This window comes from Scomber japonicus, chromosome 10 (assembly GCF_027409825.1).
Source record: "Scomber japonicus isolate fScoJap1 chromosome 10, fScoJap1.pri, whole genome shotgun sequence".
NCBI classification, from domain to species: domain Eukaryota; kingdom Metazoa; phylum Chordata; class Actinopteri; order Scombriformes; family Scombridae; genus Scomber; species Scomber japonicus.
Window position 1 is genome coordinate 34,530,575 of NC_070587.1, and position 18,168 is coordinate 34,548,742.

The 18,168-nt window shown below is 38.1% G+C and overlaps 2 protein-coding genes across 2 annotated transcripts; one reads left to right on the forward strand and one right to left on the reverse strand.

Annotated features, from left to right (window-relative positions):
- The first annotated feature begins 1,956 nt into the window (after window positions 1-1,956).
- Window positions 1,957-17,394, forward strand: LOC128366607 (zinc finger protein 569-like). The gene is made up of 6 exons (XM_053327344.1): window positions 1,957-1,975; window positions 2,722-3,652; window positions 3,737-3,804; window positions 3,889-4,056; window positions 16,611-16,946; window positions 17,115-17,394. The coding sequence occupies exons 2-6, from the start codon at window positions 2,937-2,939 to the stop codon at window positions 17,312-17,314; spliced, it is 1,488 nt and encodes a 495-aa protein (XP_053183319.1). The 5' UTR covers window positions 1,957-1,975; window positions 2,722-2,936; the 3' UTR covers window positions 17,315-17,394.
- Window positions 10,362-11,899, reverse strand: LOC128366134 (zinc finger protein 501-like). The gene is made up of 2 exons (XM_053326812.1): window positions 11,882-11,899; window positions 10,362-11,771 (listed from the first exon to the last, which is right to left on the reverse strand). Exons 1-2 carry the CDS (start codon window positions 11,897-11,899, stop codon window positions 10,362-10,364), a joined length of 1,428 nt encoding a protein of 475 aa, XP_053182787.1.
- Window positions 17,395-18,168: the final 774 nt, after the last annotated feature.

Consider the following 18,168-nt stretch of genomic DNA (forward strand, 5'->3'; position numbering starts at 1 on the left):
GATAGGGTTTTGAATGAAACAGCTCTCCAGAGAAGCCAGATCCCCAAGAAGAAGTAGTTATTTCCCATCTGAGGATACAGGACTTCATCAAACACTATAAAGAAGAAAAAAAGGAAGAACATGACAAGCGGAACTAAACAAGCATATGATTCTACAGTCGGAAGCTTTAAAGTGTAACACCAGAACTGGAGTAAACGTCTGTTGTTTTGTATTGTGCTTGGAAGAAGTCTCTCTCCATTACACGGAGACATTTTATTGTAAAGAAGCAACAATGACTTCAGGTCAGCGTTTGAGAGAGTTAATCAACGAGCGACTAACTGCTGCTGCTGAAGAAATATTCCGACATTTTCAAACAACTATCTCAGAGTACGAAGAAGAGATCAACCGTCAGCGCAGACTGCTGGATATCGTTTGGAAACCTGAAATAAAGTTACACAGAACAGGTCTGTAAAACTCTAATTATTGGGTAAAATATGTAGGTTTAGTTGATGCTCGGGTTTTGTTACATGTGAAGGTGCATAGATAACAGACAGTCGGCTGTGTCTCTCAGTAAGTGTATTCGCCGGCTGTGCACATAACAGAACTGAAGTGTGTTACACCAAACGAGTCCGTGCCACCAGGGGGAGCTGTTGGCTGCTTATCATTACCCTACAACAGGTTTCTACAACACTGATGTCAGTTAAGGGGAACGTTAAGGGAAACATGAATAGATATTCAGCGGCTGATTCTCTGTTTTTTCTAAACTTAAGTTTGAGTAAAAAGTGTTGGTAGCAAAAGTCTTAACGCAGTGTATAAACTGCTTGAGCATTGATTAATGGCTCAATTGATGGTTAATAAATCATTCATTACTTCTGTAGTGGCGATTTGTCCTCAAATAAATAAACTCAATTCAAATGGCTACTGAGGCACCTCGGGAAGGAATCTTAGGCAAAGGTGCCTTTTCCAGGTAATCATATCGTCTCTTGCCCTGGTAAACATCTGTATGCCCTTCCCGGTGCCTGCTGCTCCTCTACCTGTTGCCTACCTAAATACATTCACATCTGTGCTCCAAGCTGCCCAAGTGCCCTGAAACAAAAGCTTTAACGAGTACTCAAACTAACTAAATTAATACTAATATAATGATCAAATTAATTAAGCTATATTCTTCAAAACAAACAGCCACATGTACATAAATTAACATTTCATTATCAACTTTAACAAAAAATAACAAATAGCTCCAACAACTACTTTATAAATCATGATTTTGAGTTGCCCAGTTGTGAAAAATCCCTTTTTTGTAAACCAACATAACATTTACTTGATCTAATTCTTTAGAGAGATATGTCCTCTGTGCTTTTTGTCCATCCTACGATGATGATGATGATGATGATGATGATGATGATGATTTAGATGTGAAACATTCACTATTTCTTAATGACTTTTAATCCTGATGACGAATCAGATAGTCAGTGAACACTTTATTAATGATTCATAATCATCAACAATAATAAATCATTCATAAAGGGTCTTTGTGTTAATGTTAATGATTTATAAAGTATTAGTAAATATTTATTGAGCATTAAGTAATTCATTAATTATTATTCCTCTATAAAGGATGTCTTATCAGAAAGTGGTACAAGAGTTTCTCTTCAGTCTTTCCTCTTTGTCCTTCCAGAGCTCCCACAGCAGCATGTCTGTGAGGAGGAGGAGGTTCTCACTGACCAGCAGCTCTGTGACCAGGAGAGGAACTCAAGTCTGGACCAAGAGGAACCAGAGCCTCCACAGATTAAAGAGGACCAAGAGGAACCAGAGCCTCCACAGATTAAAGAGGACCAAGAGGAACCAGAGCCTCCACAGATTAAAGAGGAACAAGAGGAACTCTGCACCAGTCCGGAGGGAGTTTTTCAAACAACTATCTCGGAGTACGAAGAAATCAACGGTCAGTGCAGACTGCTGGATATCGTTTGGAAACCTGAAATAAAGCTACACAGAACAGGTCTGTAAAACTTATTATAATAGGTGTAGTTATTTGCTCAGGTTTCTACGAAACTGAAGTCAGTTTCTGTTTGGGCGTTAAGGAGAAAGTTAACGGAAACATAAATAATGATATTTAGTGGTTGATATTATTTCTGCAACATTTACATGTGAAAATAGTCTCAGACGTTGTAGCAAAAGATGCTGTTTAAACCACTTTCACAATAGAGAAACCTTTAATTTGCTTATGAAACCATAAAAAAGTCGATTTCAAATCTCTCCATCCAGACACATTGAACCAGATCTAAATCAAAATTCAAGTTCTTCATGAATTACTTCTGTAGTTGACAGTTGGCCTACAGGAGAGTATAATATCATTCTCCACAGTGAAACATATCTGACAGGTGATTAGGGCTGGGTATCTTTTTAGAAATGACGATACCAGTACCAATCTATAAGTACCCTTAAAGTGATACTGATACCAACTGAGTGCTTCATGTGAGAAAACACATGAAACTGCATAAAATGTCACCACTTGTGGTATCTTACTGGGGCCAAAATGAGGCTTCAGCAGACTTATGAAATTGAAGTCTTTTATTTGCAAACAGAAGAACTGACATGTAAAACATAGATCCCCATTTTTATAGTCAGAGTTTCATATGCCATAAAACTTAACCGGTCACAGGAGGTGTAAAGCCTTTATAAACGATGTCTTATCAGAAAGTAGTACGAGAGTTTCTCCTCAGTCTTTCCTCTTTGTCCTTCCAGAGCTCCCACAGCAGCATGTCTGTGAGGAGGAGGAGATTCTCACTGACCAGCAGCTCTGTGACCAGGAGAGGAACTCAAGTCTGGACCAAGAGGAACCAGAGCCTCCACAGATTAAAGAGGAACAAGAGGAACCAGAACCTTCAGACATTAAAGAGGAACTCTGCACCAGTCTTGAGATAGAACAGCCGGTACTGAAGGAGGAGACAGAAACCTTGATGTGGACTCCTACTTGTGAGGAAAGTGAAGATCAGACTCTGGACTTGAGTCCTGATGAAACTCAGATTGACAAATCTACCACTTTAAAGATTCACAATAATACTTTGACAGAGAAACCGTGTTTTGAATGTGACACTTGTGGGAAATCATTCCCGGTCAAGGCCAGTTTGTGCAGACATCTCAGAGTCCATACAGGTGAAAAGCCGTATACATGTAACACTTGTGGGAAAATATTGTCTAATATAACCAACTTAAAAGTGCACATGAGAACACACACAGGTGAGAAACCGTACCCATGTAAGACTTGTGAGAAAAGATTCTCTGATCTAAACAACTTAAAAGTGCACATGAGGGTCCATACAGGTGAGAAGCCGTACCCATGTAACACTTGTGAGAAAAGATTCTCTACGCCGAGCGCATTAAAAGTGCACATGAGAAAACACACAGGTGAGAAGCCGTACCCATGTGATACCTGTGGGAAAAGATTTTTTGAGAGGAGACAATTAAAAGGACACATGACTCTCCATACAGGTGAGAAGCCGTACCCATGTAACACCTGTGAGAAAACATTCTCTACGCCGAGCGCATTAAAAGTGCACATGAAAATCCATACAGGTGAAAAGCGGTACCCATGTGACACTTGTGAGAAAAGATTCTCTCAGCTGGGCTTATTAAAATTGCACATGAGCGTCCATGCAGGTGAGAAGCCGTACAAATGCAATACTTGTGGGAAATCATTTGTGTTCAAGTCCACTTTGTGCACACATCTCAGAATCCATGCTTGTGAAAAGCCATATACATGTAACACCTGTGAGAAAATGTTCTCTAATATAACCAACTTAAAAGTGCACATGAGAACACACACAGGTGAGAAGCCGTACCCATGTGATACCTGTGGGAAAAGCTTTTCTGAGAGGAGACAATTAAAAGTGCACATGACTCTCCATACAGGTGAGAAGCCGTACCCATGTAACACCTGTGAGAAAACATTCTCTGCGCTGAGCACATTAAAAGTGCACATGAGAGTCCATACAGGAGAGAAGCCGTACCCATGTAACACTTGTGAGAAAACATTCTGTACGGCGTCCTTATTAAAAGCACACATGAGAAGACACACAGGTGAGAAGCCGTACCCTTGTGATACCTGTGGGAAAAGATTCTCTGAGAGGAGCAAATTAAAGACACATGACTCTCCATACAGATGAGAAGCCGTACAATTGCAAAACTTGTGGGGAAAAGTTCAGATTTATTACCCATTTGACTAGACACATGAGAACACACACAGTGGGAAAAGATTCTGTCTGATGCTAGAGTTGAAAAGACTAAAAATACTGTAGCGAACACTCTGGCTGAACCACAGGGGGGAGCAGAGTCAGTCTGAATGGAATGCTTTGATCCGATTGCAAGGATAATTCACTTTGTAAGAATGGGCCGGTTTGTCTTCTCTTCCCCCATTCTTCCTGTCATGAGGTTTAACCCGAGGCATGAAAAATGACCTTTTAGACCAACAAACTTTTCACCCGGAGTGGGGGACAGACTCTGGCTTCTGCCTAGTCTCATGAGACATGAGCTTGTGACCCACGTGTTAAGCCATCCTGTCTTCTGTGAAGCAAACAAGAACATCTTAGTAAAAAGTATGGTTTAAACAATACCAATTACTTATATGATTATCAATTACCTAAAGAAACCTCCACTTTAACGGCTATTACAGCGATCATAGATAAATATGTATTTGGAGAACTGTGATTATACTTTCTCCTTTCATAAACACAAATTTTGGTATGAAAATGTTTACTTAATGTGAGAAAGTGTTGCCCTGATGTTATGCTTACATTTTGTTGATAATCAATTATCTATCATGGAATAAGTAGAATAACAATGTGATTATGCTTGATCATATTAATCCTCTTCAGGTTTTAATGAATGGCAGCTTGAAGAATCAAGCTGATGTCATATCAATGCCAGAATAATACATCCTGTGTTCTGTGTAAATAGATTACAGTATGCATTTTATAATCAGGATTAAATACTGAATGAATGATGATGATGAAAAGTTTCATGGTAAAAAGCTGGAAATTAGATCCTCAGAGTAGCTGTGATGAATCTGATTGGCTGACACGCAAGCCCTCCCCAGGAGAAAAACCAGCTTCACCCATCTGAAACTGGCTTTGCTGACCTGAACGCATCTGAAACGGTCTTTGCGTTGTTTCAGGTTTTGCTCTGTCCATCTTTTCTTTTCTTCACCTCACACATTCTTAACTTAATCTTTAGTTATTCTTTATCTAAGTTTTCTTAAGTTTTGTAATCTTGTAACTTTCACCAGCAACGTCCAGAGAAAAGGCCCTTTAAGTAAACACGTCATTAAGTTTTGCATTCAGCCTGTTTTTGACATTTTTGATGATTTTGACGTGTGGCCAACGCTGAGACCTCTCCAGTAAGTTATTAAACAGTGAACTAGTTAAATTGGACTTTTCCTCCATCTTTCATCAACCTGAGAGAACTTTTTGGGCAGACAAACGTCTGTCAATCCTACGACTCATCATAACCGAGAAGAACAAAGTCTGCCAGCGGACAACTACCGGAGCCAGGCAGTCTGACGAAAGGCCAGCCGACCCGGACCATCCTCACCCCGCCTGGACCTGCGACGCTCTCTGAGATCTTCCACTTGGTGTGCGTACGCGTGGTTCTGAAGGACGGACAGCTGAGACCCTCCATCGATGAAAGTAGGATCCAAATATTGCAATAATCAAGGGTTGATGTCAGATCGAGTAATTAAAATTTTCTTTAAGAGTAAGACTCAGTAAAACATACAAGTTTTCTTAGTTTCCACATAATTACATATCCTTCATTTAAATTCATAGTTCACCATCATCTTTCATTCACGTCACTATATCGAGTAACCTCTTGAATTCATATTGTATTGTATCATTACATTTATTTATACATCATTTATTGGTAGTGTGTAGTTAATAAAATCCATAAAACTCAATCAATGGTGTATGTCTATTCTTTGAAGTGATACAGGGGATCTATTGAACCGTAGAGCCATGAACTTTAGATATTTGACTGATTCAGAAATGTATTGATTATTAATTATTATGATTTATTGATTTATTAATTGGCTAATCGAACAACCAATTAAGTAAAAATCTTTTCCTTCTTACGAAGGTGGTGCCCCTGATTACGAGAGCTACATTTTAGTACAAGTACAAGAGTACATTTTCTAAATATTGCATTACTACTGCCACAGTGCTTACATTTATGTATAAAAATGTCCTAGATGGAGTTATGACAAATGCTAATGTAAAAGGAATTGAAAGTAAAATCAAGTCATTTTCTTCTCTCTCTCTCTCTCTCTCTCTCTCTCTCTCTCTCTCTCTCTCTCTCTCTCTCTCTCTCTCTCTCTCTCTCTCCTTCCTTCCTTCTCTCTCAGTGGTGCCTGCACAATCCAATCACGTTTGAGAGGTAAACGACAAATTGAGGTTTTTTTTGTTTTTTTTAGTTGAAGTAACGGGTACTCACGGTTATGGATAGAAATGTAGTGGAGTAAAGAGTACAATATTTGCCTCTCAAATGTACTTGAGTAAAGTCATGAGTACTCCCCAAAGATGATACTCGAGTAAAGTACAGATCCCTCAAAATTGTACTTAAGTACTGTACTCAAGTAAATGTATTCTGTTACTGTCCGGCTCTGCTAAGAATTCAACTCTAGTTTATGAGTCCCATCTGTCTCTTTAAGGAACCATAGAACAAAGAGCATTCATCACTTAAATATTAGTAAATTATCCCAATGAAAAGGTTTGAGGAGCCCAAATTACCTTCACAACAGGATGCACTATGATCTGAGACTGTTTGAGCAAATCTAGTATTTTTGAATATATAAAAACATAACCTGGTGAAATGAAGTATTCGCTGAATGCATAAATATATATAAATACATAAAGTTTTTCTACTAGAGAATATAGATGAAGTCACTGGTCATTTTGTGCATTTTTATCCCATAACCTAACTTTCTAGCTTCGAACTTGATAGGAAGGTCTTAGGACGATGAGAGTTGATGCGTTGGACTCCGATCAACATTACTGATTTGATGTGCTTTGACTCAGTGGCATGGTTCGATGTTTTACACCAGAGTCTTTAAAGGGCTTGAAATTGACAAAGTCCCCATTCTCTATCATGATGATGCAAGACAGAAATGTGAGGACTTCTAGTTTCTCTCGGATTGGAGATGTGCAGATTCTCCCAGTTATTGCTGTAACTGTGGACAACAGTGAGGGAGACACACCCTTCCTGTATAACTTAATGTAGTGCATGCAGTTCAAGTTAACTTTGAGGCTGCTGTTCATTCTCTGAACTGGATGGTAGTGAACTCACAGAGTCTCAGCTCAGTCTGCCTAAGCTTCATACACTCCCTGATGTATACTCCAGCGACAAAGAAAGTGGCCCTGTCAAATAGGTGAGGGTAGGTCAATGTACTTTGTGTGACCATGGAGGCAATGAAGGCATCTAGGGTCATCAACCCCCCAACCCCCACCCACCTGGTGAGGACAGCTGGTGCACTACATCTTTGTCCAGTTCCTTGGCAGACTAAACTAGCTAATTGTATATAAAGTAGTATAAACTAGCTAACCGTATATAAAGTAGTATAAACTAGCTAACTGTATATAAAGTAGTGTAAACTAGCTAACTGTATATAAAGTAGTATAAACTAGCTAACTGTATATAAAGTAGTGTAAACTAGCTAACTGTATATAAAGTAGTATAAACTAACTAACTGTATATAAAGTAGTGTAAACTAGCTAACCGTATATAAAGTAGTGTAAACTAGCTAACTGTATATAAAGTAGTGTAAACTAGCTAACTGTATATAAAGTAGTGTAAACTAGCTAACTGTATATAAAGTAGTATAAACTAGCTAACCGTATATAAAGTAGTATAAACTAGCTCCACCTCCAGCAGCTACAACAGTAACATGCTGCTCTAACACTGATGCTTCACTATTAATAATCCAATGATGTCATATATAATAATACATCACTGCTTTTACTGTAATACTGCATACTACATCACTCATAATACTGCAGTACTTTTACTGTAATACTGCATACTACATCACTCTAATACTGCAGTACTTTTACTGTAATACTGCAGTACTACATCACTCATAATACTGCAGTACTTTCACTGTAATACTGCATACTACATCACTCATAATACTGCAGTACTTTTACTGTAATACTGCATACTACATCACTCTAATACTGCAGTACTTTTACTGTAATACTGCAGTACTACATCACTCATAATACTGCAGTACTTTCACTGTAATACTGCATACTACATCACTCTAATACTGCAGTACTTTTACTGTAATACTGCATACTACATCACTCATAATACTGCAGTACTTTCACTGTAATACTGCATTCTACATCACTATAATACTGCAGTACTTTTACTGTAATACTGCATACTACATCACTCATAATACTGCAGTACTTTCACTGTAATACTGCATTCTACATCACTATAATACCGCAGTACTTTTACTTATAATGGAGTATTTTTACACTGTTCTATTGTATTTTTTTACTTAAGGAAATGATCAGAATATTTTTAGAAAGTGTGATAGAACTGCAAATAATGTTCACTGCTTTTTTCCAAATCAAAGCTTCAGTTTTTATGGAAACCAGATCCAGAAAAAAGGAAGAAATCACCACCACAAATATATAAATGTTTTTTAAATTAAATTGTCATGACCTTCCACAACAAACCATATCAGTTTTTTTGATTTATTTTAATATACTATTATAATTATTATTATTATCATTACAAATATGTATAATTTCCACCACACAACACAGTGATGTTTAAACTGTGATTAAATCTAAAACTATGACCAACAGGTTTAACATGATCTGAACTGAGGAGAGATCACCACCTGCTGGAGGAAACCTGCCACTGCTGGTTTCAGCTTTTTCTATTTCAACTGTTCAACCAAACTAATTATCTCTGTCTGACTGTCTAGTCAAAAGACCTGAAGTGGTAAAAACCCATTACCAGGTACCACCTTTTTGCTCTCCCACCATCTCCACATACCTGCAACCATCATGGTCTGGTTACAAGCGGAACCAAAGAAAGACACACTATCTGAAGCTGTTAACACGTTAGCTACTTGGAAGAAGTCTCTCTGCATTACACGGAGACATTTTATTGTAAAGAAGCAACAATGACTTCAGGTCAGCGTTTGAGAGAGTTAATCAACGAGCGACTAACTGCTGCTGCTGAAGAAATATTCCAACATTTTCAAACAAGATTTTTTTTGTTGCTTGACTTTTATAAAGCATTTGATTCAACTGAATGCCCTTTTAATTTACCATTGTTTATGGCTTTATGGTTTTGGGGAAAATTTTCTAAATATTATAGAATCTATATCTTAAAAAAATGGTTAAGGTTCGTTACCAGGAGGTATATCACCCCGATTTACGATCAAACATGGAGTCAAACAGGGCTGACCCATTTCTCTTTAAGATAGCTTCTTTGTCAAAAAATCATTTGTTGCTGAATGTACTTGGTAGGCCAGTAATTATTAGCCAGCTAGCAGATGATACAACTGTTTTACTAGAAGTCCCCAACATTCTGGAAATAATTCATTCTTTCTCTAAAGCCTCTAGTCGACAGCCAAATTTGGCTGGATGTTCATGAATGGATATTCCCAAAGATTCCTCATCTTCAAAGCTTCTCCCAAAAGGACATTATTTATGGACATGTCATGGACAATTACAAAGAGGACTTTCTGGTTAACAACATTTGAACACTTGGGAAATTCTTAAAAACAAGTCCAAATATATGAAGGTGAAACCGAGCTTTAATGTATTGTATAATGTATTTAACAAATATATTAATGGATAATGAGTTTCTCTCTTAATGTAAAGGACAAAAAACATAAAAAAGATAACTTCATAGATGTAGATCTTTGTCTATTGGATTCATAACATTTACCACTTTAAGTATGATAGCCACTGTTGTGCATTCGTTGTTAAGGAAGATTTTAATATCTGAAAAACAAAAGTTGATAGTGTTGTTGACAATGTACAACTTGCATGAAAATAGTATGACCTCCTCTTCAGGCAGAATATTTTACATTCATTTACAAAGATGTTGGTAACCATTTGCCTACAGGACGTTCAGCTTGATTGTTTATGGATTGTCTTTGTTGACACATGCTGCCATTATACGTTTATACGTGTTTTATCCATATTCACAGCTGAATCCTGCAGATAACAGAATCTTTTCTTTGTGGCAGCAGGTTCTTCTCATGTAGATTGTAAAGTCATCACAAAGTCTGAACGCTCTCCTGGATGTTCTGCAATAATGTAGTTTCTCATCTGAATGAATTCTTGTGAGTTTTTTCATATATGGCATCAGACAGAATCTTTTTCCATGTGTTTTCTCATGTGCATCTTCAAGTGATGAGTATATCTGAACTCTCTCCCACAAGTTTTGCAATTGTACGACTTCTCACTTGTGTGGATTCTCATGTGTCGTCTTAATGCCCATAGCTCAGGAAATCTTTTCTCACAAGTGTCACATGCATACGGTCTCTCACCTGTGTGTGTCATCATGTGCACTTTTAATTTTCCTAGCTCAGTGAATTTCTTCCCACAAGTGTCACATGGATACGGCTTCTCACCTGTGTGGATTCCCATGTGTCGTTTTAATGCTGAGAGCACATAGAATTTTCTCCCACAAGTGTTACATGGGTGCGGTTTCTCACCTGTGTGGATTCTAATGTGCGCTTTTAATTTGCCCAACTGAGAGAATTTTTTCCCACAAGTGTTACATGGGTACGGCCTCTCACCTGTGTGTGTTCTTATATGTCTGTTGACTGCTTTCATTTCGCGAAATCTTCTCCCACAGGTGCTGCAGGAGTACGGCTTCTCACCAGTGTGTGTTCTCAAATGACGATTTAATGTTCCCACCATAGAGAATCTTTTCTCACAAAAGTTACATGGGTACGGCTTCTCTCCTGTGTGTGTTCTCATGTGCACGTTTAATCTGCTCATCTCAGAGAATCTTTTCTGACAGGTGCCACATGTGTATGGCTTCTCACCTGTATGGAGTCTCAGATGTCTGTTAAAATTGGACTTGCGTGCAAATGATTTCCCACAAGTGTCACATTTGAAACACTGTTTCCCTGTAAAAGTATTACTCTGAATCTTTAAAGTGGTAGACTTGTCTTCAATGTTGTGAATTTCTCTACTATGATGTCCCCTCTGTGGTTTTGATTCTGCATTTCTAGTTGATCCTGAGTCTTCATGTTTGCCTTCTTTGTGATCTTGGAGATTATGAGAGTTGTGAGAGAGGAGCTGCTCGTCACTGTCTGGTTCAGGTTTCTTAGAGGTTTTAACTGTTTGTACTGACATGCTGACAACCTGCTCTTCCTCTGCTGCCAACTGAGTTTCATCAGGACTCAAGTCCAGAGTCTGATCTTTACTTTCCTCACAAGTAGGAGTCCACATAAAGGTTTCTGTCTCCTCCTTCAGTACCAGCTGTTCTCTCTCCAGACTGGTGCAGGGTTCCTCCTGTTCCTCTTTAATCTGTGGAGGCTCTGGTTCCTCTTGTTCCTCTTTAATTTCTGAAGGCTCCGGTTCCTCTCGGTCCTCTTTAATTTCTGAAGGCTCTGTTTCCTCTTGGTTCTCTTTAATTTCTGAAGGCTCTGGTTCCTCTTGGTCCTCTGGTTCCTCTTTAATCTGTGGAGGCTCTGGTTCCTCTTGTTCCTCTTTAATCTGTGAAGGCTCTGGTTCCTCTTGGTCCAGACTTGAGTTCCTCTCCTGGTCACAGAGCTGCTGGTCAGTGAGAACCTCCTCCTCCTCCTCACAGACATGCTGCTGTGGGAGCTCTGGAAGGACAAAGAGGAAAGACTGAAGAGAAACTCGTGTACCACTTTCTGATAAGACATCCTTTATAGAGGCTTTATAAGCATTAATTAATGACTTACTTAATGGTCCTTTATAGAGACTACACAATTTTTGGACACATTTTGTATAATTCTGTATCATCCTGTATAGTTCCTAAATATTATAATTGACACACAACACCTATCCCATATTGTAAGTAAGACCTTATTTATGTTTTTAGTTATGTTCTACTGGCTTTCAGTGGTGCCTCATGTGTTTATATATGTTGCACTGTGGAAAGTGACATTTTACTTCCATGTATGCAAGCAGTAAGTAATAATAAAGAAGTTAAACTTCAATCTAGAGCTAGTCTAATGTGTCTGGGTAGAGAAATTGCATTATTTATGATGTCATACGTGTAATAAATTGGTTTTGATGCCAATGTGTGGCTTTAATATGAAACTGCCACTGTGCTGGTGTTTTATGGTTGGCCAGCAAAGTCTCTGTGTACCTAACCCACTAATAAACCTGTGGTGTAGTCTGTTTCCTGCAGTCAATAAGTAAGACATGTTCCTGAATTGTAATATATTACAATGGTGAATAGGATTCAAAAACGTTCAACTGCCTGAAGGGACTGTGTGAGATACTGTACACTGGTCATATGTACAAGAAAAAGAACGTAAAAGGCTTTTTTAAATGGAGGAAGTGGGTACATGTCAGACTAGCAGCTAGCATTAAACAAGGTAACATGGCCATGCAGCCCTATACACCCAGCCCTAATCATCTGGCAGATATGTTTGTGGAGAATGATATTATACTCTCCTGTAGGCCAACTGTCAACTACGGAAGTAATTCATGAAGAACTTGAATTTTGATTTAGACCTGGTTCAATGTGTCTGGATGGAGAGATATGAAATCGACTTTTTATGGTTTAATAAGAAAATTAAAGGTTTCTCTATTGTGAAAGTGGTTTAAACAGCATCTTTTACTACAACGTCTGAGACTTTTTTCACATGTAAATGTTACAGAAATAATATCAACCGCTACATATCATTATTTATGTTTCCCTTAACTTTCCCCTTAACGCCCAAACAGAAACTGACTTCAGTGTCATAGAAACCCGAGCAAATAACTAAACCTATTCATTTTAATCACTGCGGTGGTATATAAAGCTGACTGTTGTAGTTTATTTCATAATAATTAGTGTTTTACAGACCTGTTCTGTGTAACTTTATTTCAGGTTTCCAAACGATATCCAGCAGTCTGCGCTGACGGTTGATCTCTTCTTCGTACTCTGAGATAGTTGTTTGAAAATGTCGGAATATTTCTTCAGCAGCAGCAGTTAGTCGCTCGTTGATTAACTCTCTCAAACGCTGACCTGAAGTCATTGCTGCTTCTTTACAATAAAATGTCTCCATGTAAAGCAGAGAGACTTCTTCCAAGCACAGTACCAAGCAGCTCGCGCTTTGTTTCGTGTGGTGTGACAGTGTTAAGCTTCCGATAGCAGGCTCGTGTGTCTTTGGTTCCGCTTGTTGTAACCAGATCATGATGGTTGTAGGTAATGTGGAGATGGTGGGAGAGCAAAAGACCTGGTATGATCATAAATTGTGCTGTTGCAGTATAAGGGCAAGTTGGAAAGAATCAAGATGGTGCTGGACGCTGCCAGGAGATACTTGAACGTAGTAGACATATCTGGAGAAGATCTAGAAATTACACTCACTGAGGGAAGAATTTGCATCAACTCTGTTAAGTCTGGATTATTGAATGGAAAATGTGAAGAGTTGAATCACTTTGGGTGGACACTGTAAATAGTTTGCACTATGAAGCCGTTACAAGAATAAAAGAACAGAACTTATAAATTCAAATGTGATGTGAAGTCTGACATTAATCAACTTTGGTTTTTGTTTCCTGCAACTGGAGATCTCTCCAAAATAACCACAACCATTCCTGGTATTTCCATGTTGTTTTATCTCAGTAATGTAAATAATCTAAACACTAACTCACTCCTGTGTGTTTCAAGATGTTGTCTATGGATCTCCTGTGCCTGGGTATTAACCATTTGAAATTCTATACAAAAAAATCAGATCCTTTATTTCATTTGTCAGTTGAGGTTTTAGAAAATCTTCTAGTTTTAATATTTTAATGTGAGTTGACTGACTGGGTGTCTTCGACATACTGCTACTATACTGTCATATACATGATAAAAGACTGAACATCGTCTTTTAGCAGCGAAATCCAACTCCAACTTTATGTCCTTCTTAATCATTTTCCAGGAGAGTTGCAGTTTTTTGTGCCTTTCAGTTTTCAGAGATTGATAAAAGTCTGATGTTTAAAGCGATCAGAAAGAAATCAAATCAATCACACAAAATGTATTTATTTATATTTTCATTTGCATAAAAATCACTGACACTGACAGAGAAAATCACTGTTTTCCAAAAATGGTGAGACGAGAAAAAAGCTGAAATTAGCAATGTCAGCTTTTCTCCAGCAGGTGGCGATCTGTCATCAGGCTTTAAATATAAGCATACAGAGGAAATTTGTATTATTAATATTAATTCGTGCCATCAAGTCTTTTGGTTAGTTGTAACATCATGGATAATCCCAGAACCTGATGTTGAGCTATGGAACTGAATAAGAACAAAATATAGAAATCAGAAGTTATGTCTCATATGCAACAAGAGTGGAGTTCATAGTTACAGATTCACACAGACAGCTCAGATGATCCAGAGAGAGACTGAAATTGGTGTAACCATTCCTGAATTGAGAATTAAAAACAGACATAGAATTTTATGGACACTTTGGTGGGTAGAGGACAACAACTCAGTCATATGCACATATTCATCCGCACCTTTAAATACAATGAGAAATCAAATGCAAGTCCAGATCTGATATGTTGACAGAGATTAATTAAACACAAGGCTCCCGCAATGTTGACTGAACATCAGTGCTGTTGACTGGGTTGCATGCAATGTCCATTGGGTGGCAATGCAGGTTGACTGAATCTGTGATGTACTTTTTGGATGGTGGGTTTCTGGTTACTGGGAAGGTGGTGTACAGTTTGGTTATGATTTTGAATGAAACAGCTCTCCAGAGAAGCCAGATCCCCAAGAAGAAGTAGTTATTTCCCATCTGAGGATACAGGACTTCATCAAACACTATAAAGAAGAAAAAACGGAAGAACATAACAAGCGGAACTACACAACCATATGATTCTGCAGTCGGAAGCTTTAAAGTGTAACACCAGAACTGGAGTAAATGTCTGCTGTTGTGTATTTTGCTTGGAAGAAGTCTCTCTGCATTACACGGAGATATTTTATTGTAAAGAAGCAACAATGACTTCAGGTCAGCGTTTGAGAGAGTTAATCAACGAGCGACTAACTGCTGCTGCTGAAGAAATATTCCGACATTTTCAAACAACTATCTCAGAGTACGAAGAAGAGATCAACCGTCAGCGCAGACTGCTGGATATCGTTTGGAAACCTGAAATAAAGTTACACAGAACAGGTCTGTAAAACTCTAATTATTATGAAATAAACTACAACAGTCAGCTTTATATACCACCTCAGTGATTAAAAAGAATAGCTTTTGTTATTTGCTCGGGTTTCTACGACACTGAAGTCAGTTTCTGTTTGGGCGTTAAGGGGAAAGTTAAGGGAAACATAAATAATGATATTTAGCGGTTGATACTATTTCTGTAACATTTACATGTGAAAAAAGTCTTAGACATTGTAGCAAAAGATGCTGTTTAAACCACTTTCAGAATAGAGAAACCTTTAATTTTCTTATGAAACCATAAAAAGTCGATTTCATATCTCTCCATCCAGACACATTGAACCAGGTCTAAATTAAAATTCAAGTTCTTCATGAATTACTTCCGTAGTTGACAGTTGGCCTACAGGAGAGTATAATATCATTCTCCACAAACATATCTGCCAGATGATTAGGGCTGGGTATCTTTTAAAAATTACGATACCAGTACCAATCTATAAGTACCCTTAAAGTGATACTGATACCAACTGAGTGCTTCATGTGTAAAAACACATTAAACTGCATAAAATGTCACCACTTGTGGTATCTTACTGGGGCCAAAATGAGGCTTCAGCAGACTTATGAAATTGAAGTCTTTTACTTGCAAACAGAAGAACTGACATGTAAAACATAGATCCCCATTTTTATAGTCAGAGTTTCATATGCCATAAAACTTAACCGGTCACAGGAGGTGTAAAGCCTTTATAAAGGATGCCTTATCAGAAAGTAGTACAAGAGTTTCTCTTCAGTCTTTCCTCTTTGTCCTTCCAGAGCTCCCACAGCAACATGTCTGTGAGGAGGAGGAGACTCTCACTGACCAGCAGCTCTGTGACCAGGAGAGGAACTCAAGCCTGGACCAAGAGGAACCAGAGCCTCCACAGATTAAAGAGGAACAAGAGCCTCCACAGATTAAAGAGGAACAAGAGGAACCAGAGCCTCCACAGATTAAAGAGGAACAAGAGGAACCAGAACCTTCAGACATTAAAGAGGAACTCTGCACCAGTCTTGAGATAGAACAGCCGGTACTGAAGGAGGAGACAGAAACCTTGATGTGGACTCCTACTTGTGAGGAAAGTGAAGATCAGACTCTGGACTTGAGTCCTGATGAAACTCAGATTGACAAATCTACCACTTTAAAGATTCACAATAATACTTTGACAGAGAAACCGTGTTTTGAATGTGACACTTGTGGGAAATCATTCCCGGTCAAGGCCAGTTTGTGCAGACATCTCAGAATCCATACAGGTGAAAAGCCGTATACATGTAACACTTGTGGGAAAATATTGTCTAATATAACCAACTTAAAAGTGCACATGAGAACACACACAGGTGAGAAGCTGTATCCATGTAACACCTGTGAGAAAAGATTCTCTATGCCGAGCGCATTAAAAGTGCACATGAGAACACACACAGGTGAGAAGCCGTACCCATGTGATACCTGTGAGAAAAGATTCTCTCAGCTGTGCTCATTAAAATTGCACATGAGAGTCCATACAGGTGAGAAGCCGTACCCATGTGACACTTGTGAGAAAAGATTCTCTCAGCCGGGCGCATTAAAATTGCACATGAGACTCCATGCAGGTGAGAAGCCGTACAAATGCAATACTTGTGGGAAATCATTTGTGCTCAAGTCCATTTTGTGCAGACATCTCAGACTCCATACTGGTGAAAAGCCATATACATGTAACACCTGTGAGAAAATGTTCTCTAATATAAGCAACTTAAAAGCACACATGAGAATCCATACAGGTGAGAAGCCGTACCCATGTGATACCTGTGGGAAAAGATTCTCTGAGAGGAGCAATTTAAAACGACACATGACTCTCCATACAGGTGAGAAGCTGTACAATTGCAAAACTTGTGGGGAAAAGTTCAGATTTGTTACCAGTTTGAATAGACACATTACAACACACACAGTGGGAAAAGATTCTTTATCTAAGTTTTCTTAAGTTTTGTAATATTGTAACTTTCACCATCAACGTCCAGAGAAAAGGCCCTTTAAATAAACACGTCATTAAGTTTTGCATTCAGCTGTTTTTGACATTTTTGATGATTTCGACGCCAACGCTGAGACCTCTCCAGTAAGTTATTAAACAGTGAACTAGTTTTCCTCCATCTTTCATCAACCTGAGAGAACTTTTTGAGCAGAGACTCAGTAAAACTTACAAGTTTTCTTAGTTTCCACATAATTACATATCCTTCATTTAAATTCATCATTCACCATCATCTTTCATTCATGTCGCTATATCGAGTAACCTCTTGAATTCATATTGTATTGTATCATTACATTTATTTATACATCATTTATTAGTAGTGTGTAGTTAATAAAATCCATAAAACTCAATCAATGGTGTATGTCTATTCTTTGAAGTGATACAGGGGATCTATTGAACCGTAGAGCCATGAACTTTAGATATTTGACTGATTCAGAAATGTATTGATTTATTAATTATTATGATTTATTGATTTATTATTTGGCTAATCGAACAACCAATTAAGTAAAAAAATCTTTTCCTTCTTACGAAGGTGGTGAAGAAATGAAGTGAACAATAAACAAGCTGGCATAGCTAGCATAATGTTACAAACTGGATATGTTTATTTTTAAGAATTAAGAAACATCACATTAAATGTAGAGAGCACATCATCAGGGCTGACCTGTATGATGATGATGATGATGATGATGATGATGATGATGATGATGATGATGATGATAATGATAATGATGTGCAGCGTCAATGTTACAAAATGTATGTACAAACATGCTGGCATACAAGTTGAACAGATGATGTAAAGACAGCTCTTT

Bases quoted from the DNA above. Each gene is read 5' to 3' on its own strand.
- LOC128366607 (XM_053327344.1), top strand. From the start codon at position 2,937: ATGTGGACTCCTACTTGTGAGGAAAGTGAAGATCAGACTCTGGACTTG. The intron at 3,805-3,888 runs GTGAGAAGCCGT...CTCTCCATACAG, and splicing joins GCACATGAGAACACACACAG to GTGAGAAGCCGTACCCATGT. The intron at 4,057-16,610 runs GTGAGAAGCCGT...GAATCCATACAG, and splicing joins ACACATGAGAAGACACACAG to GTGAAAAGCCGTATACATGT.